The 24,105-nt window shown below is 35.7% G+C and overlaps 1 protein-coding gene across 2 annotated transcripts; it reads right to left on the bottom strand.

Annotated features, from left to right (window-relative positions):
* Positions 1 to 1,695: 1,695 nt before the first annotated feature.
* On the bottom strand, positions 1,696 to 23,859 carry UBA3 (ubiquitin like modifier activating enzyme 3). Of its 2 annotated transcripts, XM_031470714.2 has the most exons (18): positions 23,803 to 23,859; positions 23,574 to 23,615; positions 21,614 to 21,734; positions 20,168 to 20,248; positions 16,360 to 16,442; positions 13,858 to 13,938; positions 10,190 to 10,233; positions 9,761 to 9,825; positions 9,298 to 9,453; positions 8,218 to 8,320; positions 7,961 to 8,074; positions 4,562 to 4,615; positions 3,806 to 3,842; positions 3,639 to 3,720; positions 3,198 to 3,298; positions 3,025 to 3,088; positions 2,877 to 2,931; positions 1,696 to 2,502 (listed from the first exon to the last, which is right to left on the bottom strand). In XM_031470714.2, the coding sequence occupies exons 1-18, from the start codon at positions 23,820 to 23,822 to the stop codon at positions 2,414 to 2,416; spliced, it is 1,392 nt and encodes a 463-aa protein (XP_031326574.1). In that variant the 5' UTR covers positions 23,823 to 23,859; the 3' UTR covers positions 1,696 to 2,413. The 2 variants fall into 2 exon arrangements, with proteins under 2 accessions (XP_031326574.1, XP_064352393.1); XM_064496323.1 differs by lacking the exon at positions 23,574 to 23,615 and having other exon boundaries at positions 23,803 to 23,843.
* Positions 23,860 to 24,105: the final 246 nt, after the last annotated feature.

Raw genomic sequence — 24,105 nt, 5'->3', positions numbered from 1 at the left:
TTGATACCGATTCCAGGCGGAGTGCGGGAATTCTCGGCCACCGGAGAAACTCAGTGGCTACCAGCAGGGGCATTTTCCCCCAGAAGAAATATGCGAGTTTTCTTGTGGGTTCCTTCCTGGAAAAATAGCTCTCGTATTTAGAGCGAGCGCCTCGCCAGCAATAAGCGCAAAGGGAAGTTTGGGTCTCGCCTTTCTCTTACTTGGCTCCTTGTCTCAAATATTTAATCAGTTCTGTGTCAGTTTGGCCTGAAGGAGGAACTCCGGGTTTGGGTTTGTCTAAAAATACTGGGCATCGTATAAAAGACCTGATCCAGCCTATCTAATGGAAGCAAGTAAAAAGCCGTCTTCCACAAAGAGTAACACGTTAGAACAAGCATACAAAAGGCACAATCTCCCCCTCGTGATACAGGTCCACTCTCGGCCCCAGTCAAAACAAACCTGGAAAGTGTTACTACTCTTAATGTGTACTGTGCATATTTAAAATACAACTTTTTTTGCATGCGCTCTTCAAATTGGTGGCCTTCCTAATTTAGTCAGCAGCTGTCTGGTTTGGCCCCCATAATGTTAAAGATAAAATTCTACCAACATTTAAAAGCCATTATTTCATACAAAAGTCCAGATTTCCAGCTGATTTTGAAAAATACGGATACCAGCATGCAACAGTCAGCTGTAGTAGTTGCCCCTCTTGACAAATAATTTTCACTCCAGTGTGCCACAGACCCCACTAATTACATCCTCTTACACCTTCCCCGCTGTGGTTATTTACCTTACCTGTTTGTCCCCTAAATTTGAGTACTTTACTTCACTGCAAGGCACCATGCCATAAAGGAATTGTGATTTTTTAAAACCAGATTTAAACTCTGCCCTTCAGAAGTTATGATCTTCCAATACTTGAACTTCTGTAAAAATCTGCAAATTGAAACTCTCACAATTTAGTAATCTATACAAGTAGTACTAAATAACTCGGATAACTTCAAAGAGCTTAGCTAAGGAGCCTGAGGAGGAGGTCAGGTTAGGGTTGCAATCCCTCCCTGTTCCAAGCTTGAGGTAAATGACCTAAACTTTATAAAACTATTTAGCTCTCAGAGTTACGGTCACTTTCTCACAAGGCAACTTTGAGAATTATTGTAGCACCTGTAAACTGAACCTGTTACTTTTAAGGAAAGCATATAAATTTATCCAATATGATTTTATAATGAAACATAAAATTATTTGTCAATAAAAGCCAGAAAGAATAAAAACCCAGTGACATGTAATCACAAAGCTTTTAAACAGAAAACTGCCACCCAAGTCAAAAACAGAGTAAGAACATGTACCACATGTTCCCACACTAAGATACTAAAACTCATTTTCAGTACTTACGCTTAATTTTAAGCCTTAATCTTTCAGGAGGGAGAAAAAAAAGCACTTTTAACAGTAGAATGTATATATACCACTAATACATGTATTGATGGAATTTAATTTTGCTCTAACATCATAATGTAATGAAATGGATTGGAATGGAATGGATTTCACTACATTATTATGTTAGAGCAAAATTAAATCAAGTCGGTAGATATTTATTGTGGCAGAAGTATTAAATCAGGTACTATAAAATTTTTGTATTAGGAATTCTGCAACACATATCAAAATTATTTCTACATTACTATGGAATTACCTGCTATCCTTAAAAATACTTTAAAAAATTCCAGTGAGAAAAGTAGACAATATATGATTTTATTAATAAATAGTGCGAAAGCATCAGTGATAACTGTTTAAACATTAAATTCTTTTAAACATCCATGTCTTGGCTTTAATGTTGTGCATATTGGTCTCTATGGCACTGCAAGTAAACACATGAAAATATTTCCCATTTCCATGCATAGGTATTCAGCTATAACACCATTTACAAATTATTATGGACAAGGTAACTTTTGCAATAATTAATATTCATTTGGACAGCCACAATTAAATGACTATTAAATCAAGCAAGAAGTAGGCTATGTTCAATATGCTCTAGATGTCAGGTTGTAATAGTTAATGTTATTTAAAACTTAATTTTCTTATTTTCTTAAAAGGGACATCTTGTGTATACGTGGGTGCGCAAGTGAAAACTGAAGAATGCTTTCTTTGACTGTAACAAAAGTCACACACAAGAGTGTTTGCCTCCTCCTCTATAAGAAGCAATCCATTTGCTGATAATCTTTCTCCCTCCAGGCACCATTTTCCATATTAATGAAAATGCTTACAAGCACCAACCCCAAAATTCTGTCTTCAGGGAAAGTTATAAAGTTAAAAAAGAGTGACTCATTATATATAAAAAAAAAAAGTCGAATTCCAGCAACACTAATGCTAAAAATGACATCAAGTAGATTTCTTAGCATCCAGGAAATATATTTCCATGAGTTTTCTATTGTGTGCAGGTTTATTTTCCTTAAGAAGTGAAATGCAATTTGAAGAGCACGGTCTGTGGTGTGGTGACATCAGCAACCGCCAGCTCTTGCCCATCAACGAGTCCCAGCTCTAAAACAGACAAGCGCAGTTAACCCAAGCAGACAATGTCCAACAATGGGTAACAACGTACACATGCACAAACTGCAGACCACCAGGATCTGGATAAGCATCAAAATCCAGTTCCCTTTAATCAAGGTTAATATTCTTTAAATCAAGGTAATATTTGATTTCTTAGAGATTTTTTAAATATTTCACTAAAAGCAATTAACTCAATGTTTCTAAAGATAGAAGTAATTATGATGATACCACCATTTAAAGTAACTAAGAACAAATCTAGAGGAAGCAGTTATTATTTTTACAAACAAAACAAAACAAAACCCCAAAACCCAAAAAACAACAAAAAAAAATTGATTAGTATTAATAAACATACTCATTTAAAATACCTTTTAATGTCTTGGAGAGATTTGGCCTTGTTCGTTCTTCAATAGAGGTTACTGACTAGAAAATGACAATGTAAATAAAGCACATTAAATGAAATTAAACTTTTAATATAATTTTGTGGAAAAAAAATAAAAACCAAACACTGATCACCTGTAAGTAAAGTGTTCTATTTTTTCCCTCTAATGTGGCTGTGATGGCTGGAGACTTCATTTGCCTAAATTATGAGGGGAAAAAAAAATCAGAGATCACTCTTTTAAAAATAATTGTATGTAAAATATCACAAAAATTGTTTCTACAACATAACAGAAGTCCCAAACACTTACAGAGAAGCACTATTGGTTAGATAATCCAAAACTTCCTGCAGTTTAGCTGACGGAGAAAACTGAATGTTCTGAGGAAGCTGGCTACAAGCCGGGCAGTTTTCCTAGATATAAAATGAAACACAAATCACTGTGGCACATGCACCAATAATAGTCTCTTCATAATGATGAACTGAAAATTAAGTTGCTTTATAATCATGCATTATTTCCTATGAACAAATTTTTACACTTTATTTAAAACCTGCTTTCCCTAAGAGGCCATTTTCCTAAATTATTTTGCTATATAGTATGTATTTCAGGCTATACTACAAAAAATATATAGTAAGTAGGGTTCTGGAGAAAATACTTAGAAAAGGTGTGGGCAATTTTCCAACCAGTAATTAGTATTTAAAAATCAAAGTATGCATGATCAAAAAAAGTTCTCATTAGTATACTACTACTAACCTTTCTCTCTGCTTCAAATGTATACGTGTACAGTCCATCTACATCATTGAATACCAAGTAATTATTAAGGGGAATATATGCACTGTAATGAAAAAATGTTCATTTTTATATAACCGAGACAGATCAAAACATAGATTTACATACACATGAAAAATGAAACCCATTACCTTGTAGCTATTTTAAAAACCTCAGTGGCACACACAGCTGAAGAGGAGAGAAAATAAAGGTGCTTTAACTCAAAATTAGACATTTAAAACTATGTTTTTTTAAAAAGTCATTATAAATCAGAAGAGAAAATTTACAAGGCTATTGATTACAAAATAAATAAAAAGACATATACACACTCATTTTTAAAAACTGAGAAAATAATAAATTTCGTATTTGTTTTCTATAATCCAAGTGACAGAGTGATAGTACATGTTTTTCTTCCTCTTCTTCAGATTAATGAGCAGCCTGTTATACTGATTAAAAAGAAATGTACTAAAATCTCCTCTTACTGCAGAGCACTTTATCTATGATACAAGGCAAAATATATACAAGGTCCAATAGCCTGTTTTGTGTTTTTTTCAGGCAGCTTAATTATACCACCCACTCAAGAAGATAATCAAATTCTCCAGAACATCAGTTTTCTGAGAGCAAGTAGCTGCAGAAATGTCAATTTAGATATCAAATCAATAAACAAGATTATACTGTACAGCACAGGGAAATATATACAAGATCTTATGGTAGCTGGGAGAAAAAAATGTGACAATGAATATGTATATGTTCATGTATAATTGAAAAATTGGGCTCTACACTGGAATTTGACACACATTGTAAAATTATTATAAATCAATAAATGTTAAAAAAAAAGAAAAAATAATAAAAAAAATCAAAAATCCAAAGGAAAGAAAACAAAATAAGTAGTAGTCATTTTTGCTCACCTGCAATGACTGCATTAGTGGAAGCTACTGCAGGAATGATTCGTTTTACTACCCCTGTAAAAATATATTGATTAAAATATGGTCATTTCTTTTAAAAAGTATTTTTAATTAGACAATATGATTATTAAATATCATTTTCCATAACTTGATTTTTCAGGCTTTCAGGTCAGAAAACAGACTTAAGTTTAACCATGAAGCAATCTTCCTTCATATTCACATCATTCTGTAGCATGCTCAGAATCTTAAACAACTTACAGCAGGAAAGAAAAGTAAACTCTTCACACTAAGTTTCATGTAATAATGAGACAATAATACGTGAATAACAGTTAGTGATTAGAGTGCTCATTTTATTCCAGGAACAGTATGAAGATTAAATAAAATATTACTGAATTTTTATAACATCATATGTTAAGTCTTATTACTCTGGTTTTAAAGATAAGGAAAAAGAGGTTGAGAAAATTAAATATCATCCACAACTATACACCTCATAAGTGATAGGGGTAGTATATGAACCCAGACATGCCCTAAAGTGCGTCATCTTAACTGACACCTCATACTATGCTATACTCAGGAAGCTTGGAGTAAAGCATGGAGAATTAACAGTTACCTAATTTTTCCTCAAATAACAGTGTCAGCCATTCCATTCACAAAAATTTAAAACAAACAGAAAAACTGCTCTCATCATCTTTGTCTCACCCCACAGCTTGGACTACACACAGTATTAAACATAGTTCTCTGATTCTTCCCTACTTTTTTCATATCAGTATCCACAGATTAGGAACAAACAAAGCCTCACCATAAACCATTAAATTCAAAATCAATATTCCGTATATTTGACTATATTTGTATGGTTCATTTTAGAAAACAAAAATGTAGAGAAAAGGAGCCAGATTATTTTAGACTGTGAGAGAGCATGGAACGATGTGTTCCCAAAACTTCAGGTGTAGGCAGGTTTTTAAAACTTCAGAAAAACTGCCAATATCTAAGAAGATGTGAAAGGAAGACAGTTAAGCAGTTTGGAAGGCTATTTTAAAAAGTTAATTCTGACCATTTGTTTATGTACAATTTCAGAGAGGGGGAAATACGGAAGCGCTAACCTCATGACGATTAAACTGGGGGCTCTCCAGTGACCACGTAAGTCAGTATGTACTGAAAGGAGGAACAGGCAGTCACAGTGAGACAGTGAGGAGTTAAAGAGACACTGTCTAATAAAAGAATTGACAAAATGATGAAGACTCCCTCCATCCCCCACCCCTCAAAAAACCTGAACTTCGCTTCCAACCTGGCTTCTGTACTCCTTGCCAAGGCTCTCAATCATCAGGCTGAGAAGTACACACCAAGCCTTCCAAGCCTTCCCAGCCTTTCCAAAAGGTATGGAAGGGTCAGTGAGATGATGTATTGAGATGAGTTTATAGTTCCTGAGCAGGACAAACTGAATTTATTTGTTAATTCAAACAATTAGCAAGTAAATGTGTACTATATGCCAGACGTTGCTCTAGGTGTTGTACAGAGGAGCAGTGAAAAAAAAAAAATTATCTGCTCTTACAGAGCTTCCACTTTGGTGGGGGAGATAACACTCAAGTCAACACACAGGAAAATTTCAGATACTGAAGAGTTCTATGAAGAAAGTAAAACAAGGTATGTGTTAAGCTGACAGTGATGGAGGAATCCATTAGACTGGATGGTCAAGAAAGACACCCTTGGGTAAAGGGGGTGGGAAGGGATAAATTGGGAATTCGAAATCTGCACCCCTTGGGGAGTGATGGAAATGTTAGCTATCTTGATTGTGGTGGTGGTTTCACTGGTGTATACGTCTTCAAAATTCATTAAATTGTACATCTGAAGTATGTATAGTTAAGTGTAAAGGAATTATACCACGATAAAGGTGAGAGAGAGAAAGAGAAAGAAAGAGAGAAAGACAGACTCCCTCCCTTGGGGAAGTGATAATTTGAGCTGAAATCTAAACCATGAGAAAGACCCAGCCAGCCATGCAATCACCTGGGAAAAGAGCAATTCTGTAAACAGTAAGGGCAAAGGCCCCAGAACAGGGATGAACCAGTGTGAAAAACAAGGCTACCATGAGTTCTGAGCAATTATAAAAAGGTAAAATAGGAAATGGCTTAGAAGTCATTTTCAGTTGAATGATGAGGAAAACTGGTTAAGCTGATGCTGGAAGGATAAGCACCAACCTTGAGGGGATCCAAGGAAGGGCGTTCCAGGCATTAAGGATCAGAAGCATTATAGCTCTAAGGTGGGACTGTCCTAGGTGTGTTCAGGGAACACACAGGAGGTCAGAATACAGAAAGTACAGGGAGCAAAAAGGAGTATATAAGAATGGAATTTTCAAATGACGTTACCAGAACATCAGTAAACATAGGGAGATAGTCACTTGTTCACCGAGACAAGCCACAGCACTACCTCATTTAGTTACTGTGAGTGACTAGCTTGGCATGTGATCATCAAAACAACAGATGATACGAAGCTGAAAAGAATACATACGTTGGCAGGCATAAAAGAATAAACTTATATAGAGAGAGAACAGATAGTTGAATTTAAGAATAAATTTATAAAGACCTATACTTGAGTATTAAAAAAAAAAAAAAAAAACTAGTAACCCCCAAAACTGCCAAATCTTTAATAGGGAGACTGTCTTTTAGCAGACAGTAACCTGAAACAATCAGAAGTATAGCATCAATGTAAACAACAAACAATAAAAAACCTTGATCTCCTCTAAGACTGTGTCAATGATGAGAAGTGTATTATAAGACCCATCCTGGAATGCTGCATTCTCACCCAGATAGTTAAGAGAAGTATGGATAACTAAAATATGGTGAGCAAAAAGCAACATAATAGGGACTTGAGTCACGAAACATGTCAAAGGGTTAAAGGAACTACAAAGGTTGGTGGCAGTGATAACGATTTGGAGGTTTCAATATGCTAAGGGATATTATTTAAAAGCAAATTAAGTTTATATATGGCATACCTTGGGACAATTCTCAGACCAAACTAAAGATGGAGATTTCTGCTCAACATACAGAATTCTTAACAATACTGTCCAAATGTGAAACAGATTGCCCCAGGAGGGGATAAATTGCTCTTCAGCAAAAGATAAAGTGAATGGTTTGACCTGGATGACTTAGGGACTCTTTCAATACTAGATAAGAGTCAATGATTTTATTAAATTCTTCCTAGTTAAGCAGTAGTATGGATTCTGTTGAACTCAGTTCTCTCCTACCAAATTTGGGGCACCAGTAAACTATTACTTCCATGGTACCTTTACTAAGTCTTAAAGGGATAGTACTGTCTGAAATTACTTACCAATTATTTCCTCCAAAGCATCCCACCCCCTGAAAAAGGGATCATCCTAAGATCATAATTCACAACAATTCACTAACTTACCTTGAGTGAGTCTATACGTAACACCCCTAATATTATACTGTGATGCTCTCTCTAGAGATTTTTGGAAAATCCACTGAATATGATCAGGATCATCTCCATCTAATGGAACCCCTTCTGTTGGGGTGGGGGGAGTGGGAAGGAAAGGAAGATAGAAACATGCAAACATTAATCAATTTATTTTAATGTAATTATCCCAATAAATAAACCCACAGACATATATTTTATGTAACTCTGGATTATGAAATCAGGTTTATTACCTCCAAAAGGCTGTTCCTTAGGCCACTGCAATATCCTCACATACTCAATACAGTGTTCTGGTAGCCTGGGCATAGATGCAATGGTGCACATGGGAAAATTAACCTAAAACCACAGTTTACCTTTTTTAGTGGATTTTAAGCAATAAATTATTTAAAATGTAACTTCTAATTATGATCTAGTTTGTAACAGTTTCTTATAATTCATTGTAGCTTTCCACTTATAGAAACAGTTTATACCATTAATAATGCTTCTGAAACTGAGAGCATCTGAGTCACTTCACTTAGGTTGATCTGCTTAAAAAATAAATAGGTTTGCCCAAATTGACAAAGTATATAAATTTAAGCATTGTTAGACCATGAGAATCAAAGTGCTGAATAAATTCTCAGATATGAGTACTTTTTGATGTTTACCTAATATTTAAATCTGAAGGTATAAAATAAACCGAAACAAAAGCAAATTCAGAGAATTAAATCAATTCCAAGCAAATATTCATAAAATAATTTATATGTATAAATAAAAATTGCACATGCCCTTTAGCGGGGGAGGGTATAGCTCAAGTGGTAGACATATGCTTAGCATGCACAAGGTCCCAGGTTCAATCCCCAGCACTTCCTCTAAAGATAAACAATAAAACATAATTACCTCCCTCCTGCCAAAAAGAAAAAAAATCCCACATGCCCTTTAAAGTAGGTATATAGATAAAAGAGCCCCACTTTGGCAATGTCATTCTCATCCCTGGTACCTTTATCTCCCTGAAATAACACATGAAAAAACCAAGAAAACAGACTATAGCCCTACCCCAATATGTAACTTTGTAACTGATCCCTTGATTCTTACTCTCCAAATAAAAAATTAATATAAATGAATTATGAGAACAGAACAGTATCAAAATGATGATATTCAGTCTATATCTTTCCTCAAACAGCAAAATTTCTTATTTTATTATCTTTCTTCTTAGCATACTTTTAAAAATATGGTTACCTCTAATTAAAAATTCTAAATACTGACTAGCCTTAATAATTCAACCCTAATTCCACCCCAAAATACTATAAAACAGATATAGGTGATTTTGTGATTACCTGTGGTGGGTATAGTTCCAGTGTGCACTCAATACAAGCAGTCATTCCAGGCAGAATGACCCGGGCATTTCCTTTAAAACCTTCTGTCCCCCCGTCTATCAAAGGGACAATGGAGCTTGGATCTAATACACCATCTTCATAATTTAGAAGAGATATCTAGGAAAATTATTTGAAGGGTTTATAAGGAGAGGGGGATAAGTATTTGAAAAGAGGAGAATGCTATCAAGTAATTCTATAGGTCAATTATATTACTGAGTAGTAATATATGAAATCAAGGGATTACATTATTAGAAATCTATGTCCTCACCCGAAAATTAATAACTGGTAGTAAATAATGAACTACATCTATTACTGAAAATTAAATAACTGATTTTTCAAAAATGTGATATGCAAGTCTCATTTTCAGTACATTTAAGAGCAGCAGTTAGAACTTCAGAGAACCGTAACAACACTGAGTCTTTACCAGCATGCCATTTATCCATCTTCTGGCTATGATAGAGTCCAGTCCACATACAATTATATGAAATTCTATGAGAAAAAAATGCAAGTTTAGTTTTTAAAAATGCTGCTGCACAAAATAATTCACAATTCCTAAGAAACATACCAAAAAAACACATTTTTCATTGTAATACAGACACACACAGCTTCTAATCCTTGAGTAATCTTTACTCAAGAAAGCATATAAAAATGCAGCTAACAGTGACAACTAAGAATTAGAACACTGGCATTCTGTTTTCAATCAGACAACAGTTGACAACTTTCCTGAAAAGCCAACCCCAAGAAATGGAAGCAAATGAAGAAATAGCTTTCGAATAGCTAGCAATCTTCAAAGAGACAGCAACTAAGAAATAGTAAGAATTTAGTGAGAATTAATTTCAAGTGGAAAACTTACGTCGGTAGAAAGTGTCGTTAAAATCCTGAATCTTGTTGAAATGTCTGAATGTAAGTAAAGGAACTTAAGCTGCTAAGTTTTTAACTTGTAAAGTGAATTTAACAATGCCAAATTATAAATGTCTATTCAAAACAAGACATAAGTCATCAATATTCAAAGCAGTGGAATTCAAGGAATCTGACAAAATGAACACAACTACCTCCTAAAAAACCTTTTTCCCAGTCATCCCCTAACTACTTAGAGTAGTTTTTCCTCATCTCCAAACCTCCATATCATTAAAATTGTGTCTCTGTTATACTTTCTACTCTACTTCAGTTTTTATATAAAACCATAAGCCCTGGGAAAGCAGAATTTGTGTCTTTAACCACCAGCACCAAACAGAGAGACAATAACGTTTGTTTAGTGAAGAGAACATTATAGTTCCCTTATAGAAAGATGATTTTAGGAGTTACTGCACAAACTGACACATTGTACACCTTAAATTTATACGATGCTATACATTAGACATAGTCAATTAAAAAAAGTCACTGCAAAGCTAATTTTAAAAAACACAGATGTTTCCAATAGCTTTTTCAGGCACTAATGATTTGTCATTGGGTTTTTTCAGAATAATTCTTTTGCTCTCATTTACCTCAGTTTTCCAAGTCTCTCTTTTTTTTACCCAACCCACACCCTATCAGCAATCTTCACCAGCCTGAAGGCTGCCAAGGCAACCCCAGTCAAAACTGGCTATGGATGTGAATTATAGTACTTAACATTTTAACAGCATTACGTATGCCAAAAAATTTTTAATCTTTCTAATTGAGCAATTTTGTTTAGTAACATAAATTATACTTTTCTAAAACTACAATGTATCGTCCATTATATATTTTAAAAAGTAAAATGGAGAAACAGCAGGCAATATATAATATGCTTGCCCTAATTTTTTTATCCTGGCGTACAAATAAAGCTATGAAAAACACATTCAGTTCTAGCCCCCACCCACTCAGACTTCTATTCCTTTTGAAGGCCAGGCAAACAAGAGGCATAAGCTACAGCTAGAAAAGGGAGGTCAAAAGCGAAAGAGAGCAAACACTGGAGGAAAAGCTGCAGGAACCCAGGCGCCAGACCAAAAAATCTCCATCTCCTGGATTTCTACAAAATACCCAAAGTTTTCCAGATCTAAACAATAGGGATAGACAAAGAGTGTGCATACTCCCTTTTTTTCTCTTTTCTTTCTCCCTATAGGGACCTGAAGTTGCATTTTTAACATTTTATTTTTGCGAAGGTGCTACAGAGGGGTCCCATAAGTCACCCAGCTTCCTCAAAGGATATATACTACACAACTATAGTACAGTATCAAACCACAAATGTGACATGGGTACAATGTGTGTGTAAAGCTCTGTCATTAAACACATGGAGATCTATGTAACCACCACAATAAAGACATATAACTATTTCATCATGACAAAGATCTCCCTCCTGCTACCCTCTACAGTCACACCTAGCCCCTCCACCATGCCTCATCTGTGGCAATCACTGATCTGTTCCCCATCTCCACAATTTTGCCATTTGAAGGTTATATAAATGCAATCATACAATATATGACCTTTTGAGATTGGCATTCATTTTTCATTCATTCAGCCCTTGATTTCCATCCAAGTTGTATTTCATTAGTTAGTTCTTTTTTAATGCTCAGTATTATTCCATGGTGTGGCTATAACACAGTTTAACAATTCACCTACTGACGGATGTTTGGGTTGTTTCCAGCTTTGGGCTACTACAAATAAAGGTGCTATAAACATTCAAACATTCAAGAGTAAGTTTCTATGCATAGTATTCACTTCTCTGAGGTAAACACCCAGGAATGAAATTGTTGAGTAGTATGGAAAGTATATATTAAGATTTTTAAGAAACAGCCAAACAAACTATTTTCCAGACGGCTATACCATGTTACATTTCCCACCAGCAATGTACGAGTAATCCAGTTTTTCTGTATCTTTGCCAACATTTCTTACTATTTTTTATTTCAGCTATCCTAATAGGTGTATTGTAATATCTTACTGTGATCATAATTTGGATCTCGCTTTAAAACTAATGATGTTGAACATCTTTTCATGTGCTTTTTGCTATCTTCTTTAGTGAAATATCCCTTCGTATTTTTTGTCCATTTCCTAATTGCATTGTTGTTTTTTACTGTTGAGTTTTGGAAGTTCTGTATATGTTCTTGATATAAGTCCTCTGTCACATACCTACTTCATAAGCATTTCCCAGTCTGTGGCTTGTTTTTTTATCTGCTTAACAAGGTCCTTCACAGAGTATAATTTTAAAGTTCTGAAGAAGTTCAACTTATCATTTTTTTTCTTTTATGGATCATGCTTTTGATGTGATCTAGGGACTCTTCAATCGAGCTCTACACCCCAAAGATTTTTCTCCCATGTTGTCTCCCAAAATTTAACAGTTTTACATTTTATCCTTAAACCTGTCTGTTTTGAGTTAATTTTTGTAATTTTGAGGACTGAATTTTTTTGCCTAGCTCCAATACAATTTATTAAAGAGATTATCCTTCCTCTATTTGTTTTTGCACCTCTGTCAAGTATAAATTGGCCATACTTGCATGTGGCTATTTCTGGTTTCTCTCTTCTGTTCCGCTGATCTGTGTCTGTCTCTCTGGCAATATGACACAGTCTTGATTATTGTAGCCATATAATTAGTCTTGAAACTGGAAAGTGCTTCCTCCCATTTTATTCTTTCTTAGTATCATTTTTGGTGTTCCTTAGCCTTTCTGTATCAATTTTAGAATAATCCTGTCTATAGTAACAAAAAAATTCACAGGGATTTTGATAGAAATTGCATTAAACTTATAAACAAATTTGGGGAAAACTGACATCTTTACTATGTTGAATTATCTAATTATTGAACACGTAATATCTTTCCATTATTTAGATCTTCTTTGAGTTCTTCCATCAGCATTTTGCAGTATTCAGCATTTAAGTCCCATATTTATTTTGTTAGAATTAACACCTAAGTATTTCTCCTTCTTTTTGAGCAGTTATAAATAGCATTATATTTTAAATTTCAGTTTCCATGTGCTCACCGCTAGTATATGGAAATACAAATGATTTTTTATGTTTATTTTTGTATCTTGTGGTATTTCCAACATAGTAAATTTCACTTCCTGAGTTTCTATAATACTAAAAGTTCCCTGGATCTAAAGGTATGGGAATGAACAAAGCGTGAATACTCCTTTTTAAAAATGTATTTCTTGTAAAAATAAATTTACTCTGACACATCTTCCATTTGGCTAATAACATGTTGACTCTTTATTCTGCCTGCTTGGTCAGGAGACACAAAAAGTAATGGGATCCATTCTATGAACTAAGTCTAGTAGAGGAGATGTGCAACTGAAACGTAAACTAAGGGCAATAATGCAAAATAAATGATGGTACCAGCTACAGAAGCTTAATTTAAAAATTAGGGGGAGGGAAATTATATAACCTTAAAAAGAAAAGATTGGAAGGACATAAAGCAAAGTGTTACCAGCAGATAACTCAGTAATAAGCTTACTGCTGATTTTTTTCTTTTTGCTTATCTATATTCTCTATGTTAACTAAACATCTCTTTCATAATAAATTTGTAAGAAGCTTCAAAAAGTTAAATATTAAGTAGATTATTTGTCAAAAGGATACGGAACTACATTGCAATTAGGAACTCTGTCATTTAGAAATTCTGCAGCAACTTCAGCCTTAGGTCTTCCAACATCTTTAGGCCTACAGGAAAAATTATATTTAAATTATCATTTATGATATAAATCTAGATGATCTACATAATATACTTTCAAACATAAAAATATTCATGGTGAGTTTATTTAGAGGATTTTTAGAAGGAATAGTTCTACCTGAACATTTTTGATGAATAATTAGTCATTCAATACTAAATGTCAACCCTTGCTGATGTTTCAAATTAAGTATTTTTAAGTATTGATAAGTCTAGGTATTTCTTAGGTGAAAATATGAACAGTGCTCTTTTTATTTAAAAGGTTAAGCGTAACAACAGCCTGTTTCCTGGCCACTTCTCACTGTTGTGTTACCCAGTGCAAAAACATTATCCCAGGTCAGAGACTTCCAAGTATTTGCCCTGAACCCCAGAACCTCAAGGTGTTACTATGCAGGTCTTGAGTCAAATAAACACGAGAGTCTAGGGATGCAAGAACCTTCATTTATTCCCCTTCTTTCTATGTGCGCTGATTAAGTAGTAATCCTGTGTCTCATTAGAAGCCATAACCATGTTTTTGAAGGAGTATGTCACCAATATATTTTTTTATTACCAATATTTTCAAGAAGGTAAAAATTTAAAACCTCAAAAAGTCACTCCTATGTAATAACCACAGCTACAGAGGAAAGGACTTGAATTCTCTCTTCTGATCTCAGTACAAGTGGTATTTTCTTTCCAAATATTTCCTCATTGTCCTTACAGACATAAATCATTCCCTCATGTACACATAGTAAGTACTTCATTACTACCTTTTCACAACATATTTTGGTTATATACATAGATATAGTATACCTACTGCACTATGAACAATTGGAAGTTACTATATTCTTATCTCTTTGTATTCTTTCCTATCTAAGCATGTAGTTAACATTTCAAAAATGAAAATTTTAAAAAATCAATGTGCTTAAGAAAAATCATATTTTATTCAAAATTTGAATTTTAAAGGAACATGCTTTAACAGATCAATTTCCTTCTCTCCAATAAAGCAGTATGTTTTCTTTTTTTATTCAAAACTTGTGACAAGAGTTTTATTCCGACTTGGTCCTAACTTGCAATAGAAAAAGCTCTAGCACAAATCATGGAACTTGGTTTCAGTACTGCACTCAACTACTCTGGACAGCACTATCAGATATATAAAGGAGCTAAGACAGAATTTCAAGAATCTTTCAGGTTGTACATTATATGTGCTTTCAGAGTAGATTCCAAATAAAAGAGCTCCTAGATGGTTTCTGTGGAAACCAGTCCGGAATTAGGGGATTTGAAAACTGCACTTTGAATAAAATGGTCTTTCACACACATCATCCTTGCAGGACACCTTGGCCTATTTACTTAACCTGGAAAACAAGTATCAACCCTGGACTTTACTCTGAGATTAAATGGGGGCAATAAAATGAGCTTAGGAAGTACTTAACACATCCTAAGCACTCCACAAATGTGAACCCTCATTAGGATCTTCAATCATTATTTTAGCCTCAAGTTAAAGGGCATGGCCTATTATCAATAACCAATGAATTCGGTGGTGCTTTTGTAGAGTAGTCATATGCTAAAAATTTGTCAAATTGGAAAGGGCCCAACCTATCCTTCCATTTCTTTAAGACCTTCCACAGAGACAGAGTAGAGGTTTTACGCCTATCCAAAAATTTGATTTCAATCTGTTCTGCTAACCTAACCTCATCCTGCATGCCTAGGACTATCTGAGCACTTTCTATCAGTACTCTAATTGCCAGAGAGAGATAGAAAAGTCCTAATCCCACCATATTTATACTTCTTTGATTAACAAATAGACACTTTTATCTAAGCCACTCAAACCCCTAAACACTGCATACTGAAATTAATGCACTGTTCCTCAGATTTACATATATGGCCTACTTCCAGTTTTTAAAGTCATTTCTAACAAGATGCTTTCTGTATTTCATGTATTTCTAAGGTAATTATCTCTCTTTGTTTCATTTCAATTGCTCCTGGGTTTTCTCTCCTTAGCTCACTATTTTCTTTCCCCTTCTAGAAAAAGCTCAAACTCTGTCACAACTTCATTCCCCTAGAGTCACCATTCAAATCTTGGCTCCTAAGTCCCCACCAATATATCTCACTAGGCCTAATACAGAGTTACTGTTCTCTTATAAAATTAACAGGAGGAAAAGAGTGGCACTCAGTGGCTTCAGGGCACAATCAACCTCAAATCCCATACACCTTTTGGAAACTTCTTTAAAAACAACAAAAACATGTATTTGCTTACAAAACTACTTTCACCAGGATATGCAAAATTTTCCTGCAAAATTTTGCCTAAGACGGGAGTGGTAGTTATCTTCTTAATAAAGTAAGTGTTATCCTCTCAGTAGTTTTTTAAAATTATTAAACTGCAATGTACTCAAGTTCAAATGATTACCACAATTTTAAAATAAGATATTAAAACTTACCTAAATAAAAACTGCCTATTTAGATTGGAAACATCTATGGTGTCCATGTCTATAACATGAATCTGTCTAAAACCAGACAGCGCCTGTGGGAATAAAAAAAAATCCAATCAAGCAGAAATTTCCTTACACTTGAAATTAAAAAATTTTTTTTCATTAGTCTTAAATCTACAAATTCTCAATAATAAACAATAAATTCTAAATAATGGCATTCAATGGTTAAAGGGTCTATCTAGAAAGGTATATAAAATTCAGGGTCCTTGTAAAGGTCAAAAAAGTGTAATTACTCAGTTTTAAGTAGTCTACAACCAAAAGAGAATACTTAAAATTTCTATAGTTGTTTTACAACCCCTTAAATATGTCTGTAAAGTTTGTTGCTTTGCTCTTGCTGCTGCTAAGTATTTTAATTTTACTAGTCTTACTAATTATCCTTACTTGCTGTTCTTTTTCAGGTATTGTTCAAAGTAATTTCTATAAGCTTGATCTTAGTCTTCATAACATTAAGCATGCTGCCATTCAGAAGTAACTATGATAAGACATATACTGTTATAAGCACACACATATAAACATATACACTGCACATGTAACAAAGAAAGACCTTAAAAGTATTGATTCAAGAGCAAGCACTTAAAAAGCTAGAGAAAAGCAAAAAACTCTTGTGTTATGATGTCATGCATTTTTCCAGTACAACCACTGTTCAAATTTACCAGCAAAAGCAAAAGATTAAAAAAACAAAAAAAAGCAAGCCTCAATAATCAATTATGTTTTTCTGGTCTTGGTCAGTTTATTGAAGTAATCAAATTAATCATTTGGCAATAATTTCCCCACTTTTCTGCTCTTCTTTACAGCAAGAGATTTTCAAAAGAGTTGTTCATACTTGGTTTCTCAAACTCCTCTCCTGCACTTGCTCTAAAAAACTTTCACTCCCACCACTCCACCAAAAACTGCACCTGCTAAGCTCACCAGTGACCTCCACACTGCTACCTCCAGTCTCTCTGATCTTATCCATCTCAAGTATTGGCAGGATGTGGATCAATTCCCCTCCTTAAAACGTGCTTCACCTGGTCACCCCACTTATGAGAATTTGAATACTTTTAAAAAATTGGTTTCCCATTCACCACACTCATGAGTTTTTCTCCTACTTTACTGGCCAGAATTGGGAGTATCCACGTGCTTCTTAGTTCTATTTAGTTCTGGTGACCTCAGATAACCCCGTAAGATAAAGCATCATCTAACAGAAATCTCGAACTTAACAGTTTCCAAAACCAAAGCCAATCATCCTTGCTCACCAGCACCTCCAAATCTATTCTTTTCCCAGTCCTGCTCATTTCAGTGAATACCAACTCCATCTTTCCAGTTGCGCATGGCAAAAACCTTGTGTCATCCTTGACTCCTCTCCTTCTCTCATGTCCCACACCAACCCATCGGCAAATCCTGTTGACTTGATCTTCGAAACATATCCATAATCCAACTGCCTCTCTCCACCTCCAATATCACCACCCTATTCTAAGTCACCATCACCTCTTACCTAGATGACTGCAGCAACCTTCTAACCAGCCTCTCAGCTTTCTCCTCCGTTCTTCCTTTAGTCTTTTCTCAATACGTCAGCCACAGTGATCCAGGTTAAAGTTAGATCAAGTCAACTCATCTGCTTAAAGCTCTCCTATGACTTCCTGACTCGGAGTAAAATGCAAAGTTCTTAGAGCAGCCACTACAGTCTTCTGTGATACTCACTCCAAGCCCCTCCACTTCCTGCTGTCTCTGATACCCTCCTAGAAAACGACCCCCTTACCCACTTCTGCTTTAGCTGTACTGACCTCCTTGCAGTCCTGGAAGGTAACAGTCACACCCCCACTTCACAGTTTTTGCATCTGATGTTCCCTCTGCCTAGAATGTTCTTGCTCACCTTTCTGCTCAAATAGCACCTTCCTGTGAACCCTTTCCCTTCCTGCCAGCTACTATCTTCTATCTTTTCTTTCTCCATATCATTTATTATCATCTCACATACTATGTATTTCACTTGTCTTTTTCCTTCCACTAAAACATAAGCCCTACAAACACCTGCTGTCTTGTTCAATGCAGTATCTTTAGCATCTAAAACAGTACTTGGCAAAACAAAAAAACAAAACAAATCAAAAAGACAATACCTGGCATATGGAGGATGAGGCTCGATAAATATATGTTAAATTAATAATATTAATGTCATATTCTTTTTTTTTTTTAGAATGAGCCTTTGAGAGATTCAATCCATTTAAAAAACATGTATGTGTATCTCTTATGTACTTATGTCTGAAACAAGCAAAGTAACAAGTGGTAAGGTTGAAAACCCTTAGTTTTCTTTCGTGTAAGAGGTTATTACAACGCAATAAACAAATAACAAGGCCACTCCTAAGGCTGCTTGATGACTATTCCTCAGATCTAATCTCCAATTACTTTACATTTAAAATTGGTAACTATTACATTTGCAAATAAGAGCTCTGAAATAAAAAAAGTTATCCATTTAGGTGATTTGTGCATACAATGCCTACCAAAACCACTGCCCAACCTTCATAAATCCTTTGGTTCTCACACTGCCAGGGTATTTATGTCTGCTAAGGTACTGTCATTTTGTTACCTTATCGCAGAGCATATCATACACAATGCTGTTTATTTTGTGTGAGACTTGTCTTCCCAATGATACTTCAGATTCATTACAGACATAGACCATGATGACTTGCAATCCCCACAGAACCCAGCCTAGTACTAAGTACCATGAGTGTATTAAGTTTTTGCACTTGCACTAGGAGTGATGTTACTATCAAAATTAATGTGGTGGTTTTGCTTATATTTAAACTTTAGTCCTAAGGCTGACTTTTTAGGTCCTTCACCTGTTACCTGCTTCATTTTCTAAGGAGCCTACTCTAGCATTTCCACTTTTCCACATACTAATGAGAAGGCCAGCATATAACAGCTCTAAATCAATTCTTCCCTTATCCATTTTTGTTAAATAAATTAACAAAGTCTAATAAAAAGCTACTCTGTAGTTATCAGAAGCCAATGAAACTAATTAGTTAAATCACAAATTATGGACTTCTAACCAGCATATGGGAATAGCTTCACTAAACAGTACCCTCTCTTGAGATGATATTCATTTAAAACAGACTGATCCAAAAAGAAAAGGAAGAAAAAAGTTCAGCTCTCCCAAATTTTATGGGTCTACTGCCACACGGTCATCAAAACTAACTACATGATTAGATCATGTAATGACCTAATGGTTAAGTGAAAAAAACAAAACAAAACAAAACACTTGACTAAGAATCGATGACTCGGACTAGATTCCAGGCACATCACCATAATCCAGAAAAACTTGGCATTTAACATCCCTGAACATGGGTCTCCCTCTACATAAAAACAAGACAAACTCCAATCCACCTAACAGGGTTATTTTGAAGAACAACAACAACAAAAATAAATTCTTTGATATTACATGTTAAATATGAATTACCAGTTTTGTTATTTACTTCACTGAATTAATGAGCACTTTGCAAGAGGAAGCACAAAGATTTGCTCGATAAAAAGCAACGAGGAAAAGAGAAGTAACAATTTCTATCAATGATTTTATAGCTGAGGACTTTAGGGTTTAAAAGGTTAAGTTACATCATCATTTTAATTACTGTCTGGAATTTGAGCTGATAAACTTATCTAACAAAGGCTCGGGAGAAAAGCTTAGCAATCATAATAAAGAAATTTCCAAGTATGACAGAAAAGGAAAACCATTTAATTATCATAAAGGAGAAAAAACACATTTCACATATATACATATATGTATTACCAGATTTTTCAGGAGCTCACATCCTAAGCCGCCAGCTCCAATGACTAGAACTTTACACGTATCTAACAAAAACTGGAGAGACTGTAAAGAATGAAAAGGTGTATTAAAATCTGATTGATAAAAACTATAAGTACCATCAATAAAGCAACAAGCCATAAAATAGTTTCTGGTATTTCCATGAAAAATGCAACTGAGGACAAAGTGCAGGCTCTGTGTTTAATAAGTTATTTTAAATTTATCAGAAAGGTAGAATCAGAAATTCTATAACCCTAATGATTTCAGAGTTTCAATTTTAATGTTTCTAAACTGACTTTACTGAATGAAATTAAAAGGCTATTGCTAAGAAGAAAAACTATGCCTTGCCAAAAATTATTTTCTTTTAACTTTGAAAGGGATGGAAGGCATCAAAATCAGTTATTTAACTGACTCCCTAAAAATAGAAAAGTGAAAAAATCATAAGAACCGAGGATCAAGCACTACACAGGTGTTTAAAGGTCTTTACAGAAAAACAGGGAAGTAAGAACAGTAATAGCTGCTTTGGAATACAGTGAGGGAAATTTCAAAATCATGAAATGATAGGAAGAGAGAATGGATAAAACTCTTAGAAAATTGCCTATCAGCAGAAATACAATTTGAAGCAATCACTTAAGAGAAGTATCTTAAATTACCAGACCCCCCCCAAAACAAAAATCAGAAACACAAGAAAATATGGTGGCTTAACCAAAGACATGCAGAATACTGTCAATTCTGTCCAAGATTAAAAGAAAAATGTGTTATTCAGAAAAAACAGAGTCAAACCCAAGATACTGCACCTTAATTTTAGGAGCAGCATGGTATTTCTATTTCAAAACAGCAACTCTTCGTAAGCACAAAAGGACATAAAAATTTACTGAAAAGAAGTACTTTCTATCTTGTAATAAAAAGCAAGTTGTATATAATTGAACATTTGATTTAAGTCAGACACTTACCAGTCCCAAATTCTATTCCACTATTATACAGCATCACATAATTTTTAACATGCAATTAACTATATTCATTTCTAAGTAAAGATGCTTATTTCAACTAAATTTCAAAATTTAAACAAGCACATCTATATTCCTATGAAAATTAAATTTCTCAGAGAAGGACTAAAAAGGTGAATGTGTCTCAAAAGTAATTTTAAACTGGAATTTTAACTGAAGTATATAACTTAGAATTTTCAATGAGGTTTTTGAAGTTATGTTACTCCTGAAAAATCTCAACATACTACATGAGAAATGTGAAAATAACGACTCAAGTATCAGTCATTCAAGTAAGATCAGCCGCAAATATTCAATTCAGTATTTCAAGATAACTTACACAATTATATTAGTATTTTCATTATAAAAGCAAATTTTAAAGGAAGCATTTTATTCTTTTTGAACATTAAACTATTAGAGGAGTTATTTAAAAATAAACGTTTCTCACTTCAGTGCTCGGTTCGAAATCGGGGTGTGTGAAGGGTCCAGATCGCTCGAGGAACTTCTTTACATGGTTCCAGCGACCTTCCCAGTCTCCAGTGTCCCCACACCCACCATCAACAGCCATTCTGCACAGAACACAGTAAATTCAGCTGCAAAGATCAGTACGAAAAAGCCACACCTACAACTAGTATGGTTTCCCCAAATGAAAACGTAACCACACCAGACTCACTCAAATAAAAAGGGAAGTATTCGATGTGGTTATGCATATGCTTTCAATTTCTTTTCTTGCTATTATATAGTTTATTTAAAGTTAACAACTGCATATAATCAGTCAACATGTTTCTGGGTTCCTAAAACAACCTAAGATCAAACTTGGGATATTGGTCAAGTGGTGAGAAACTGGAATTCTAAACATTTGGAATTTACTAAGGATCAATGCAAACTGCCCCAATCTGTTCCATTAACACACTGAGATCTGGAAATATCAGCTACAAGAAAAAACAAAAACAGGAAAGTCCTCCACTTTCAGAATCATGATACTTGAAATCTAACATAACTCATGTGTCCTCTCCAAGTCTGAAAGGTGCAATTTAAAGATTATTTTTGATGAGAGGAACTTTCATACATTTTTCTCTGAAAGGTCCTAATTTTCAAAAATGAATCTCTTAGGACTATGAGATGGTTTTTGTTGCCACAAAACACAAAAAAAAGTCAGGTTATATTATGCCACAGATAGGCATTACCATCTAGAAACCTTTCAGAAAAGAAAATTGAGTAATGTGGGAGTCCTGTAACAAAATACATGTATTTTTTTATTCACTGCAAGATTCATCTTTGGTTGTGATTATTTTTACTTTTCAAATATTTCCTATAATCCCACAATTTCTACCTTCAAACCTGTTAGTAATATTCAGTTTTTACAAATGGGACCAATTATTGCCTAGCAATATTTAATGTCACAGTTGGGTCTGGTACCACACTTAATAGCATTGTGACCTTGAATAGATTACTTAACAGTCATAAACCTCATCTGTAGGCTGACTTACAAAAAGTCAGAACGAGGATAAAGAGATAATCCACACAAAGGCCTTATTACAATACTTGGCATATAGCAAACATTTAAACTTCAGCTACCATTTTAAGTAAAAGTGGAAAGTAAATGAAAAGTGGGAAGGAATGTGAAATGGAACGTGTCGTTCCAGAACTCGTGCAATTAAAATTCAACTTTCTCAGGGAGATACCTAAAAACTCCAAGACACTGATGCTGGGAACTGGCACAGAATCACTAACCACGCCCACTGTAAGAAGAGTACTTTCTTCCCCTCGTGTAAGGAAGAAAAATTATGTGGTGCTGCTAAGGTTGGAAAACACTTCGTTTAAACCTGTCTCACCAGTACAAAACTAAGCATCTGATTAAAAAAAAAAAAATAGGGTGTGTGATAAATGAGGAAAATAAGCTCTTTGGAATCATCACTCTCCTTTAAGAGCCAATGATTTTGCAAAAATGACTGCAGTGCTTAGTACAACACCTGACATAAAGTTCTCATTAAAAGTTTGCAATTAATACTACTGTCTCAGTGTTTACGAAAGGCCAAAACGGTCTAGTGTCCGTTTCCTGTGTTTCAGTAAGATTCCCTTTTCACAAGATCGCGGCTCTGACAATTTGGGTAGGAGGAAGAGAGGGGAGCAAGGGTCCTCCGGCAAGACTTTTGGGTCAAGCACCCGGCTGGCCGGCGCGGGATCTGTGCGCGGCACCCGGGCCCGGCGCCCGCCCGAGACCGAGACCAGGAGGGCCCGCCGGGCCCCTGGGGCTGCGGGCGGGGGTCAGGGGATGAGGCCGCGCGGCCTGCGCTCCGGGTGCCCCCCTCCCAGCCCCCCGGGCCCGCTGCGGCTGGTCCCCTAGGCCTGGGGTGGGGGGAGGCGGGGGTCCCCGGAGAGGGCCCCGGCCTCCCGGCAGCACTAACTTCTCAGCCAGCAGCTCCTCTATTCTCCTTCTTTTCTTCTCCCTAAAAGAAAGAGAGAATAAAAGAAGGGTCAGCATCACGCTACACATTGGGCGCCGCGAGGGGATGGGGGGCGAGGGGACGGGGCGGGGGGGTTGAGGGGACCCCGGGTGGAGGCGGTGACCGCCCACCGCCGCGCTCTCTCACAACCCAGCCCGGCCCGGGGCGCCTGCACAGCCCGGGTACTTACGGCTCCTCGCCATCCGCCATATTGTTCTCCGCCTCTTCCCAGGCGCCCCCACGGCGGGCGGGCGGAGCGAAGCGGCGGGGCGGGGCCGGCGGGGAGGAGGCGGGGCTGACTGAGAGAAGGCGGGGCCGGCGAGAAGGGGCGGGGCCGGCGAGGCTGAGTTTGCTGAGACTCCCATGGGTTTAAAGATTTCTTTGTAATTAAAATCTTAATTAAATACACTTAATCAGAGAAATCTTACCTAGTGTATAAAGCCGTTATGTTGCTTGAAAATATAGGCGTAAAACATTATTTGTTTATACAAGT

The sequence above is a fragment of the Camelus dromedarius genome, chromosome 17 (genome assembly GCF_036321535.1).
Source record: "Camelus dromedarius isolate mCamDro1 chromosome 17, mCamDro1.pat, whole genome shotgun sequence".
NCBI classification, from domain to species: Eukaryota; Metazoa; Chordata; class Mammalia; order Artiodactyla; family Camelidae; genus Camelus; species Camelus dromedarius.
Note: the sequence above shows the minus strand (reverse complement) of the source record. Positions and strands in the feature narration are given on the sequence as shown.

Coding starts and splice junctions, on each gene's coding strand:
- UBA3 (XM_031470714.2), bottom strand. CDS start 23,822: ATGGCGGATGGCGAGGAGCC. Junction 21,735..23,573: donor GAGGAGCTGCTGGCTGAGAA/GTTAGTGCTGCC, acceptor TGTTCTGTGCAG/AATGGCTGTTGATGGTGGGT. Junction 9,454..9,760: donor GATGGATAAATGGCATGCTG/GTAAAGACTCAG, acceptor TAATTTTCCTAG/ATATCTCTTCTAAATTATGA.